At 42.2% G+C, this 12,752-nt stretch overlaps 1 protein-coding gene across 1 annotated transcript in view; it reads right to left on the bottom strand.

Annotated features, from left to right (window-relative positions):
- Positions 1-12,752, bottom strand: part of RHPN2 (rhophilin Rho GTPase binding protein 2) — a 42,517-nt gene that overhangs the window by 19,561 nt on the left and 10,204 nt on the right. The window contains exons 2-5 of the mRNA XM_083753102.1: positions 10,299-10,414; positions 7,732-7,860; positions 5,159-5,234; positions 1,418-1,495 (exon numbers count right to left, since the gene is read on the bottom strand). Of these exons, the coding sequence (XP_083609228.1) occupies positions 1,418-1,495; positions 5,159-5,234; positions 7,732-7,860; positions 10,299-10,414 (399 nt within the window). The remainder of the gene's footprint in view (positions 1-1,417; positions 1,496-5,158; positions 5,235-7,731; positions 7,861-10,298; positions 10,415-12,752) is intronic.

The raw sequence follows: 12,752 nt of genomic DNA, 5'->3' as shown, positions 1-12,752 counted from the left end.
TTTTGTTTCTTCCCAAATTTTTTTATAATTGTCTTCAAACAAATTTATATTTTTCATTGTTATTTGTATGCCTAAATATTTCACTTTTTTTACAATTTGTAATCCAAATTTTTCTACCAGTTCCTTTTTCTCTTGATCTCCCATATTTTTTACCATTAGTTTCGTTTTTTCTTTATTCAAAGCAAAACCTGATACCCATCCAAAGTTTTCCATTTTTTCTAGAGCCTTTGCTATGCTTTCCTTTGGATTTTCCACCATTAAAACTAAATCATCCGCAAATGCCCTTATTTTATATATTTTCTCTCCTAGGGATATTCCATTTATTTCTTGATCCAATCTGATTTCTTGATTTAATATTTCCAAAACCAAAATGAATAGCAAAGGTGAAAGTGGGCACCCTTGCCTGGTGCCCTTCTGTATTTTAAAATAATCAGTTGTGTCGTTATTTATTATTATATTTGCTTCTTGTTGTTCATAAATTGCTTTTAACCCTCTTGTGATTTGGTCTCCCATGTCCATCTGGTCTAGTAATATTTTTAGAAATTTCCATGATACTTTGTCAAACGCCTTTTCCGCGTCCACAAAAACAAAGGCTACCTTCTTACTTGGTTTCATGTCTAAATACTCGATCATATCAATCACTGTTCTTATATTGTCACTCATTTTCCTGCCCGGCAAGAACCCTGCCTGCTCTTTATTTATACAATCCTGCAAAACTGTCTTTAATCTTGTTGCCAATATTTGTGCATAGATCTTGTAATCATTGTTTAGTAATGATATTGGTCTATAATTGGTTATAAACTCTTTGTTTCGTCCTTGTTTTGGGATTACTACTATGTGCGCCTGTTTCCAGGTGGTGGGAATCTTCCCGTCTTCTAATATTCTGAACACATTTTCATAGGCCGCAGCTCACTTTGTCATGCCCAAAGTGGCTTCTTAAATGATTGGGAGTACACTTACAAAAGTGAGGTCAAAGTGAAGGCAAATGAAAACAAAACATGGCTACACTGTTAGGCAGTGTACAAATGAACACAAGATCCAGCCAGTGGGTGTATCCAAATTCCAATTATTCACTAGTAATAAACTAATGGATAGCAGGCAAACACCTAAAATATGGCAATTACTTTTTTTGGAGTGAGCTCATTTCTCCCGGCATCTAGAGAACCATAGAGGTGGAAGGGACCCCAAGGATCATCTAGTCCAGCCCCTGCAATGCAGGAATTACAGCTACTATGTCCATACTTTATACAGGTACATGGTTTTTGGGGGGAGGGTCTAGTTCAAGTTCCTATGTGGCCAATGTTTCTGGGGAGATGCCTAGGGCCAGTCTTGCATCTAAATCATTTTTTTAAAGTTTTGTTTTTTTAAAAAAACACACCTAAAATCCAAGTCCATTTTCTAAATAGACTTAACTTACTTGTCTTAAGTCCATAAGATCAGCAATTTCATTTTCGTATTCAGAACCTTCTTCACTGTAGTGTTCCAGAATAAAGTCCTGGAAATGATAAAGGAGACATGGTACAGTTCAAATCCTGAATTTCTTCACCATGGCTGCGCAAGTATTTTAAAAAACTTTGACAATGCTATCAATAAGTAATGAAGAGCTCACCTGATCATGTAGCCCTGAACTGACATGTGCATTTGCCAAAAAGGAACTAACCTTAAGCAAGTAGAGTCCTTGACTCTGCATGAAGCCTAAATCCTCACTTAATTTTTAGAAAAGCTCCAAGCCTTGAGGGCTGGTTTACAACACTGAAGCTTGGCCATTGAATGAGATTTGTTTAGCATCTCTTAGTAAAGACAACCTTCATCCCCACAGCACATTCTAAGAGACAAAACACCCAGAGAAGCTCATGTCACACACACACACACACACACACACACACACACACACACACACTGAAAATTGAAATTGCTGCTTAAAGGCTATGACCACCACTATGCAAAAGATGAGCCAGTTTCCAATTTTGTATTTGTCAACAACAATTAGAAGTATGTGAAGTATGCGACGAGACCGTATGCACACCTGGGGTGGAGGAAGTGGACCGAAAATTTCTCTCTCTCTTCTGTCACACTAGAATTTTGAGTCATCCAGCAAAATCAACAGCATAAAATTAATTAGCAGAACTAAGGTATGTGGTGGATTTTTAGTTTATGTTTTTCCTGTATATATGTGCAATATGAATAAAAATTTATTTTAAAAAAAATTAATTAGCAGAACTGAAAGCCACAAGGCATGATGATGTCTGCTAGCTTTGCCTGAACACAGGAATGATCAAACTGAATGGAATGAGGGGGCACATACAAATCCGGTTCCCCTCTCCAGTATAGAACCTTCACATTTAAAAGCAGTCTACCCTTGAACAGCAGTTGCGGAGGAGCAACATCAGGACTGCGTTTTGACCTTGATGACCTGCTTGTTGGCTTTCCAGATGCATGTGGCTGGTCACTGTAAGGAAAAGGATGGGTGGCCCTTTTTCTGATCTAGAAATTGCTTCACGTCCACTTTGCTCCTCTGGGATTAAAAGGCTGACTATTCACAACCAGCCAGGTTAAAAGGGAGCAAACTCAACTTCAAACCTTAGAAATGTTTGCTGGGAAGATCAGTCTGTTGCCTAATTCCGACATTTCTTTGCCTCTGGCAAAGACAGGGTTTCCTGCACACACATCTGTTTCATAATCCCTTTCAGGGCACAAGAATACTATTGAGAATGGACTATGCATTTTAAAATGAAAGGGGGCAGGGGGTAAATTAGCAGAATAAACCTAGATGTGCACAGCATTGTGGGAGGGTGGGTTCATTTGAAGGGAGAGAGAACAGCCATGGAGAGGGGCAGAGAACCTGATTTCATTCATGGTGTAAATATTTGCCCAGCTCCCTAGTGCCCCAGACAGAATCTTGATAAATCTTTCTCTGTCCTTCTCTGTCTCTCTTTCCTGTTTCAAAAGGGGGGTTGTTTACGTGATTCATTTACTGCACAGAAGCAGCAAAAGCACTTGAAATAAAGTCTATTAAAAGTCACAACTGCCTGCCTGAGCCAAAGCCTGCTCTCCATTCAGATTTCTTTGGAGATTTCTTTGGTGTTTCACTCGTACCAAGAAGATTTAAAACCAGAGCTCTTCAGTCTTGTGTGAGATTGGCTCATAAGAAGGCATGTGGGAATTACTTTGGGCAGACAGGGAATTTTTATACCACCAATTCAGTGGAGCAAGGCAATACACACACATAAAAGCAGATCAGGAGATCAGTCTAGGAAAGAGAACCATAAAACCTCACAACGATCTTGCAGTAAAGCCAGTAAAACCTGTCTACCACTTGCTAAAAACTACAGGCCAACAAACCAACCTTGGTCAGCTCAGAACTCTGGGGCCCTTATCTAGGTTATTACACTGCAGGGCTACCAATGGCCTCCAACATGTTACACTCACTGCCCTCACCCCAACCTCATAGTGGCTGCATTTAGATTTCAGCACCAGCAGTCCCTTCATTCCTACCTTTGCATGATCCTGGCAAACAGGCTTCTGCCAAGAAGTCTTCCATTAAATGTCACCCAAACCAACAAATTAAGGGCTTTGAAACAAGTCAGGATATTAATGCTACTTTAAACCAAAGCTTAGCACCCTGGCTCATCCCAAAGCTGTTAACTACAATTTTGGACACAATGGGTTGTAACCAATGAAGTTCTACTTAAAGTAAACCCACTGGGCACTAGCACAATGAGAGTCCTCTCCCTGTGTGTGCCTTCCACCATCCTCCGATCTGCTCCAGAGAGTTGTGGGAAGCCCCAGAACAGATTTACAGAGGACATACAGGGGAAAGAGAGGGGTAAATTGCTCCATTGTGCATGGAGAAGTCCTTTCACTAATGGAACAATTTGCTTAATGCTACATTGATAGCAACCCATTGCAATTAATGGACCCAAGTTAAAGGTAAAGGTAAAGGTACCCCTGCCCGTACGGGCCAGTCTTGACAGACTCTGGGGTTGTGCGCCCATCTCACTTAACAGGCCAGGGGCCAGCGCTGTCCGGAGACACTTCCGGGTCACGTGGCCAGCGTGACATCGCTGCTCTGGCGAGCCAGAGCCGCACACGGAAACGCCGTTTACCTTCCCGCTGGTAAGCGGTCCCTATTTATCTACTTGCACCCGGAGGTGCTTTCGAACTGCTAGGTTGGCAGGTGGGACCCAAGTTAGTATTGTGCAAATAACATTGGATAACCCAGTGGCAAACTATAGTTCATGGATGACATCTAGGTTTGTCAGATCATGCAATGGAGCTGATTGTGCAGCCAAAAGGGTTTTCTATAGTTCAGCTTCATGAAGCAAAATAGGATTGTCTGAATATGACCATCGACCCAAGTCGTGTTCCTCATGCTGCTTTGATTTACTCTGCAACAGCCAGTCTTGAGCTGTTTTAAAAACCAAGGAAGGGGTTTGTTCTTTCACGTAAATATATCTTCAAATAGCACAAGTGCCTACAATCCGTTATCAGCTGCGTAAAATGAGCCTCCCCAGTCTGGGGACTGGCAGGCTGTGCATTATGTAGTATATTAATGCTCATGCATGTGGACTTGCACATTTCTGCAGGAGAGAAAATCCAGCATTAACAGTAACATTTGATAAGGGTAGGAAAGGCCCCTATGGGCAAAACATCTCTCCATATTACTAAAGAAATGGCTCTTCGCTAGTGCCTCCACCGCAATCTCTGGGCACAGTGGGACTAGCACAGTAGAAAAACCACAAAGAAGTGTGCAATTTTAATGTTATGACAGCATGAATGAGACATTATTGTTTTTCTCAAAAGACAAGGTAATGCCTGGCCCATATTTGTAATCTGCTCTTGGAATTTAAAATATGCAACTTTTTTTAAAAAAAATTCTCGTAACCATAAGAGCTAGAAATAATCTAGGTGGAAGTGATAAATTTACAAGATTTTTCTTAACAATGAAACCCTGAGATTCACTGTCGAATCAAGGTTTTTATTGTGAACCTAAACCAACTTTTGTGACTTGTAAATCTCTCTTTAAGCATTTCCCTGGAGAGCAAATTAAGTCATAATGAGAATTTGAATTTGTCTTATCACCCCAACATCTGCAGTGTATACTTTTTCCTGCTGGTGTAAAATATTGCTACTAAAAGTTGCTTAGTAGAAACGCTACCTTCAAAGGAACTGCGAAGTCAACCTCTTTGGTCTCTTTCAAGCCAAGTGGTATCAGAGGAATGCTAAAAGCCTCCCTGTGTTAAAAAAAAAAAGAGAAGAAGATTAAGATCAAACTTCCCCTCCTCCAACTTTTCAAAAACCGCAAATTGATGTAGGAAAGTGGTTGTTCTGTGAACCTCTATATAGTACCCATAAGTGTAGACTAGCTTGTTTGACACCTACACCCCAATAGGCTCAATTGCATCTTTTAAAAAGCAAGCAAACCAAAAAGTGGTTTGTAAACTCTTCCTTCAGCCTCCCAACAAACTGCTTCAGTGGGCAGTGATCCTTTCCATTTCAAAGAAGAGGAAGTGGAGATGAAAGTTGAAGTGACTTGCCCAAGGCCATGCAATGAGTTAAACATAGGCAGACATTCATAGGCAGACATAAGCCGACTTCTCTTAAGGTTGACCTCCGGGTTCAGGGGTCCCCCACCTTTTATAAGCCTGAGACCACACTTACAAAATGGGGGAACTGCTGTGGGCACCACCCACTCCATGCCACCAAGCACACATGCGACTCAGCCTATTCTAATGGTGAACAGAACACTTCTTTCAAAGCCTAGTTTCAGCAAGGAAAGGGACCTGGCAGGCACCAAGTAAGGTCTCTATGGACACCCATGGGTGTATGGGTGTCACCAGTTCTGTTGTTGTCACCAACTCAGCTCCTGAATCCAATTGCGGGGGTAGGGGGGGCAGCGTTTCAAGGGAGGGAGAGCCAGCTAGAGCCAGCACTGACATTGACAAGGGAGGAGGGCAACTCCATCATTCTGTGATGATTCCAACTGCCATCAAGCCAGCTCTGCCTGAGAGAAGGACTGTGAGGCAGGAGCTGCCATATTCTCCAAGTCTGGACCTTGTTACCTGCTCCACTTCTGAATCTGATCTGGGAAGAGAGCTTGGGGGGGGCTGCTCTTTATCAAGAGATAAAGCCACTGACTGGAGATTGCTTCTTCTGCCTCCCTTTCCTCATGGAGGAGAGGGCTCTTTGTGGCTACTATCCATGATGGCTATTGCTCTGCCTCCATCATGGATAGTAGCCACAAAGAGTTAGAGGCAGCAAGGCTTCTGAATGCCCCCACAGGAGGGGAGAGGGCTCTTGTGCTCAGGTCGTGCTTGCTGGTTTTCCACAGGCAACTGTTTGGTCCCCGTGGGAACATGATGCTGAACTAGATGGGCCATTGGCCTGATCCAGCAGGCTCTCATGCTCTTATGTGTGCCATGGCTTTCTAGATTGTGAACCTGAGGACAGGAACCATCTTAACACTGTTTTTTGTAAGCCACTCAAACAGCCTTTTTGGTTAAAGTATGGAGTATAAATGCTGCAAATACAATACAATACAATACAAATGTGTTGTTCAACTCTAGCATAGGGAAGGGCTCCATGACAGAGGGTAGGCCTTCTTTTAAATACAACCCCTCAGCATTTTCACATAAAAAAATGCAAAGTCCGCCAAAGTAGTTTAAGGCTCCCTTCCTCCCAGCCTTCTTTTTCCTCATCACTGATGTACAAATAAACAACCTGATGCAGAACAGGTTACAAAACCAGTCATTGTTATTCAGAGGCATACCACTCTCAGAGAAAAAAGAAAGGGAGGGGGGAGCCACATGAAATCAAAACCAAATCCCTGGCATTAACCACGACATTAAAACAAACCCTTTGCTTGTTGATTTGAGGCATTCCCCTCTGATCCATCTTTATTAAGTTTGCCATGTTTGTGCACAAATTTCCATGGGCACCTGTGTTCCTGCCAGCTCTAAGATGAATGCAGGGTGGAATTCAATCTCTCATTGTGACCCTTTGAAATGCCAACCTCATGGTGGGAAAAATAATAAACTTCTCAATTTTGACTGGCAGCACACACAACCTTTTGCAAAATGTCCCTTAAATCTATGCTAAAGTGTGGGCTGTTAAGATCAATCAAGCAAAGCAACAGCAGCAACAAAAGCATGGGGGGTGCACAACAGAGCTACAGTATATTGTCTTTAAAAAGCAGGCTGGGATATATGTTTGTGACAGTGCTGACAATGGGCTTGAAGTTTAAGAGAATTAAAGTGTATACCCCTGAGAGGATTGATTATTTATTTATTTCGGCGAGAAAGAAATTATTAAATGAGAGGGACAAATAACTATGAAAAGGGAAAGAACAGCGAAGCCTGGCTTTAAATGTTTCGCTGCAAATCAGCGCCCCACTTTGCCTGCTGGCTTTGTGCAGTTTAATACCAAGAGAAGTTAGTTCTGGCCTTCTCTGCCACTCCCCATTCAAGCCAGCTCTTCGAAGGCATTTCTGAGGATTAGGGATCAGAATTAATTGCTTTTAATACCTTTCCCAAGGAGGAAGGTAAATACCCGCTGTAATCTCCTCAGTCAACAGCCAGACCAAACTGAATATTTTTGCCTCTCTCCTGTGCACCTTTGTTCTCTGCATTCCCCCCCCCCCAGACAAATATTTGTTTTTGTGTGTGGTTTTTTCATTCACAGGTAGCATACTTGTCTGGGGAACAATACTACAATAGCTCCTCCCCCACTCACTCTGTGTTCTGGTAAACCTCAACAGAGATGTTGAGTCCTTCCAGCTCCTCCTTAAGGATCTGCAGGTCTGAGTTGACGAAGCTGAGTTCCAATAGCACCTGCTCCCGCACCTTGTTGCTGGTTGTCGCCCTGCCAGGAAGAAAAAGGCACACCCGAACGTCAGAACACCAGAAGAGCCAGCTGGATCAGGCCAGTGGCCCATAGAGTCCAGCATCCTGTTCTCACAGAGGACAACCAGATACCCCAAAGGGAAGAAGGACTCGGACACAAGAGAACTTTCCCCTCCTGCGGCTTCCTGCAGCTGGTATTCAAAAGCATTGCTACATCCTATTGTGGAGGAAGTGTTTAGCCATTGTTGATAGCCTTAACCTCCCTCAATGAATGTGTCCAATCCTCTTTTAAAGCCATCTAGGCTGGTGGCCATCATTGCCTCCCGTGAGAGCTAGTTACATAGTTTAACTATGCGCTGCACCTTTGAGAACGCTTTTGAGGACAGCCTCTTTATTGTATAATGGGCCTCACCGGCATTCTCTACATTTCTGAGATTTCCCCCTTAAGAACAGACATGAAAAAAACTCCGGTTTCAGAACTGATATGGCCCCCTGCCAAACGAAAAGAATGTGGAATGGCTTTCAAGACAATATTCGTGCCACGGATACTATTGTTAGGACTGTTAAGCCGATGAAGACAAACAAAGCAATAGGCCTGCCTAACAATTCCACTGCGGTTTTGAATGGCAATGGTTTCCATTGACCCACAGCACTGTAGCCAAGACCCACAAATACAATTGACAGGTCGCCAAGTGTTGGTGAGTGGCAAAGAGAACTTACAATTTATCCCTCACTTTTCTTTTCAAGCTGTCACTTAGGGTTTGCCCAATATATTTTGCTACCTGAGGTAAAAAGGTCAAGATAGTAGCCGCCCACACAACTCTACCAGAACAGCTGTTGAACCCTGGTGACAGGACTGTCTCCTTCACTGAATGTGAGGGCAGCAGGCTAGAGTTTAGAGAGTACAGGGCAAGCCACACAGCACAAACAGCTTAGCCCTCCATCAGGATGAAATGGTCAGGGACCCCCAGGAAGAACAGCTCTGTGCTGTCCCTGCCCTCCCACCTGAAGCAGCTGCTTCATTCTCTAAAGGCAGGGCCTTAGTGAAAGGTTTACTTCTTTCAAAATGGTGCCAGGCTGGGCTTTGTGCAGGGACACAGCATGGATCAGAGGAGTTGCTAGCAGCAAAGGTTGCACACGCATCATACTTTAAAGCACATTTCACCACTCAAATAATTCCAGGCATTGTAGTTTGTTAAGGGTTGCTGCAAATTTAACTCTGTGAGGGGTAAGCTACAATGACCAGAATTCTTTGGGGGGGGGATGTGCTTTGAATGTGCTTGAAAGGCATAGCATGTACACAGCCAAATCTAGGCTTAATATGCCCAGCTAAAATCTGCAAACTCCTCACCTTCTCCATGCAGGACTAGCTCATATTTTTGCTTGAGGTTTCAGCTTCAAAACTCTGAACTAGCTCCCTTTTAATAAAAGGGAGTCATTTTAATAGCTACATTTTTTACAGGCTTTTGATGGACTATGACAATGCTGCTTTTGCTGCTCGTGCATAGTCAAAGCTTTCCAAGGTTGTCCGGGGAAAGGACTGTTTTGCATATTTTAAATTAATTGCATAGGTTTTTGTATGAATGTGTCAACATGATAATGTATTTCATGTATACTTATGTTATTAAAATGTACTGCAAGTTATCTGGAAATTGCTGAGTAACAAGCAACAAACAAGGCTAACAAACACCATTAGCAAACAGCAACATGCACAGCTTTCAGATGTCTGCTTGGATCCCAAGTTAACTTAAGAAGGTTTGGGGAAGGAATGTCTCCCCACCTCACTTCTGTGCCACTTTGTTTGGGATGGTCCCTGTGCCTGATCCCACTTTGCTCAGCAAATGAGGGCCACCAAACCTCCAGTCAGGTTGCATGAAGAAGGAACGGATGAGAAACTTTCCTTCCGCAAACTTTCTTAAATTACCTTATCTTAGAACCGAAGCCATTATATTTATGAAATGAATTGTTTGAAATATTGAAATCATATTTTGTATTGAGCTATCCTAGCTGCTCCCTACAGCTGAAAAAACATTTTTATTCAATTAATTATTATGGCATCAAAAGATAGTTATGAAATTATCTAGGAATGCTGACATTTTATCTGTTTAAGATTGCTTTTTCATTATTTCTGTTTTGCAGTTTGGAGTAAACACTGAGTGAGTTGTTTTAAATGGAAAGGCAGTACATAAATAAATGTGATTTCTTTTAAACAAAATAAAACACGTTAAAAAAAAAGCAAGGGAGAGCTTTTAGAGCAGACAGATTTCCTATAGATGAAAGTCTAAAAATACTACATGGAGTCTACATGCAGGATTATTCCCAGCTACAATTTCTTCCGTGAGATGTTGGGAGTCACTGGGCAGCTGGCTGGGAATCAGAGGCTGCTCCTGTTGGATAGAACAAAGGCTGCATTCTGGGGCTGTGGGCAGAGGGAGGAGGGAAGTCGTGGGAACATACCGGAGGAGGTTTTCAGCGCCAGCTCTCATCCTCACCGCCTTCAGTATCTGCTGGTTGAGGACTGCTCTTTGGTTCTGCAGTTTGCTCCGTCCAGTCTCCGCAAGAGGGTTGCATCCCTGGATTACAGAAGCACACATCATTTATCAAATGTGGATGAGCAAAGAACTAAAGAATGAATGGACACCTCCCTAAGCAGATAATCCTGATCTCCACATTTTTTAAATAATAAAAAAACCATATATGTCATCCAACACAGTGTTTCCCAGTCCTCTTACTAAAGAGGAAGCAAAGGGGAGTTGCATCTTTGACCCAAGCCAAGATCTCTCTACAGCCTTTGCCAATAGCTTCTGTCCTTTATAAATATTCTACAAATACTTCTGTGACTCCAAGCATGCCTCACCCAGTAACAAGTGGAGCCTGCAACAAAATGCTGCAGCGTGTGGCGCTTGTGATCAGGATGCTCCATTCTATCATCTCCCCCTCCTGGCTTTCTTTTTCCAAACCCTCCAACAGTCAGCCCTCACTGAGCTGTTTGGGGTTTCTATTCCCCCCCCTTAGAAGTTTTTCCCCCCACAGATTTATTTCATATCTCTGCAAACCTTGGGGTTCCTACAAGTCTGCTGATATTTCTTTCTTGGGTGATGCTAAAGAAGGCTCTGCCCCCAGTCCCTGCCAACCGCTCCCATTTTAGCAATAGAATACATTGAAAGAGGAAGGCAGTTGGTGGGCAGGTTCAATCAATAGCAGGTCATTAGTATTAATATTATTAAGATTTATATCCCACCCTTCATCCCAAAAGTTTTCAGAACAATGAGCAACAATCCATTTAAATAAAACAAAATGCTAGCAAATAGAAATCTGAAATCTCTTTCCATTACTGGCTTTCCAGATGGTTGAAAACATGGCTGTGTATATGAGAGCTTCATAAGAACTTTCAGTACGGGGTGTGTTTTCCTTCAACGTTCAATTACAAAATATTGATTAGATTAAAAAGAAACATCTTGCTTGCATTCCTGGTGCAATCTCACAAAGAAAACCAGAAGGCATTCCACTTCTGCTATATTGATAAAGAAGTGTTTTCATTTTTGTGGTCAAAATCCTCTTACAGGTGGATAAGAAGTTCAAATATTATTATGACTGCAGAACAAAGTTAAAAGGGTTTGTTTAAGAGCAAACCCAGTCATGGGAACAAGGCCTCGAGACCAAGAAAAGGCTGGTATCTGATGCTTGTTTCAAGTTTTAGGGGCCTTGTTTGGAACAGTTTGAGAGGACCCATAGCAAAAGTCCTCCAGCAAGGCCCCACATATGGGCTTACAACTGTGGGTCTAACCTGGCAGCATCAGACAAACAGTTTAATTTCCCATAAAGCCTCAGAGTGACACTACATTGCAGATATTGCGAGAAAGATTGGCTGAGGACAGTCCTGTTGGAACTCCCGAAACAGGTAGAGGTTCAGCAAGAATCATTTCTGCCTTCCTTTAGATGTCTCCTAAAAATGTTATTATTCAAGGAGGCCTTTGCAATGTTGATTTCTTCTTGCCAGCTAGTATTATGTTGTTACTGGTGTTTTATTATCATTTTGTATGCTTGTATTTTTTATGAAAGTGCAGTTTATAAATATTTACATAAAAATAATATTGTCTAGAGTGGATGGGCAACCCTGTCTCATGGTGAGTCTGCTTCCTTTCCACAGAGCTGGAGTTAGCTGAAATTAGTAACACTCATGATATACTATTAGCTATAGTGTTTCAGAAAAAAAATGGACATTTCTTAGAGCTAGGATAACCTGGCTATCAGCATTGCACAGGATTGTTGCTTAAGTTGCAATTTCTTGGATGAGTACCTAGGATAACTCTTTCACAAGACCGTTGGGTTGCTTAGGCACCTTGTCTCCATAACTTGTTCAGCATTCAAAGTCTTAAGTCTAAATCATGTCTTTGTTTAACCCAATGACAGAATAATTGCCTAATCACCAACACATCCTGCAACAGTTTTTTCTCCAGGAAACACAGTGTTCTAAACCTCTACATGAAGTCCAATTTCAGCAAATGCTGGGGCTCTTGGAAGAAACATATATCGTAGGCGCTGAGACTAAAAGCATCACCTGATGTTCTTCATTCATTGATGGGACTAATTCATTCTGTGATGTTGATGAAGTCTGAAAAGCACACCCACCAACACTGCAAATATGAAAAGAGGAGCAAGCCAGCAACACCTCCATCATAATTGCAAGTGATTACTGCCTAATTACAAATTATGCATTTACTATATTTGGATGTAATGCAAAAACATAGCATGGGCAACAAAACAAGTTGTGGTTAATTTAAACCTAAAGCAGAAGCAAAAGTTTCAAAGTCCTCTTCACAGCTGGGCTGGAGGTGGGAAAGAAGAGAAATACATGAGCCAGGGGCTCATCGTGGCTCATTCTCATCACATGAAACTATGGCTCTTCCA

The sequence above is a fragment of the Podarcis gaigeae genome (genome assembly GCF_964106915.1).
Source record: "Podarcis gaigeae genome assembly, chromosome: 8".
NCBI lineage: Eukaryota > Metazoa > Chordata > Lepidosauria > Squamata > Lacertidae > Podarcis > Podarcis gaigeae.
The sequence above is the reverse complement of the archived record's forward strand: the minus strand, read 5'-3'. Positions and strand labels throughout refer to the sequence as shown.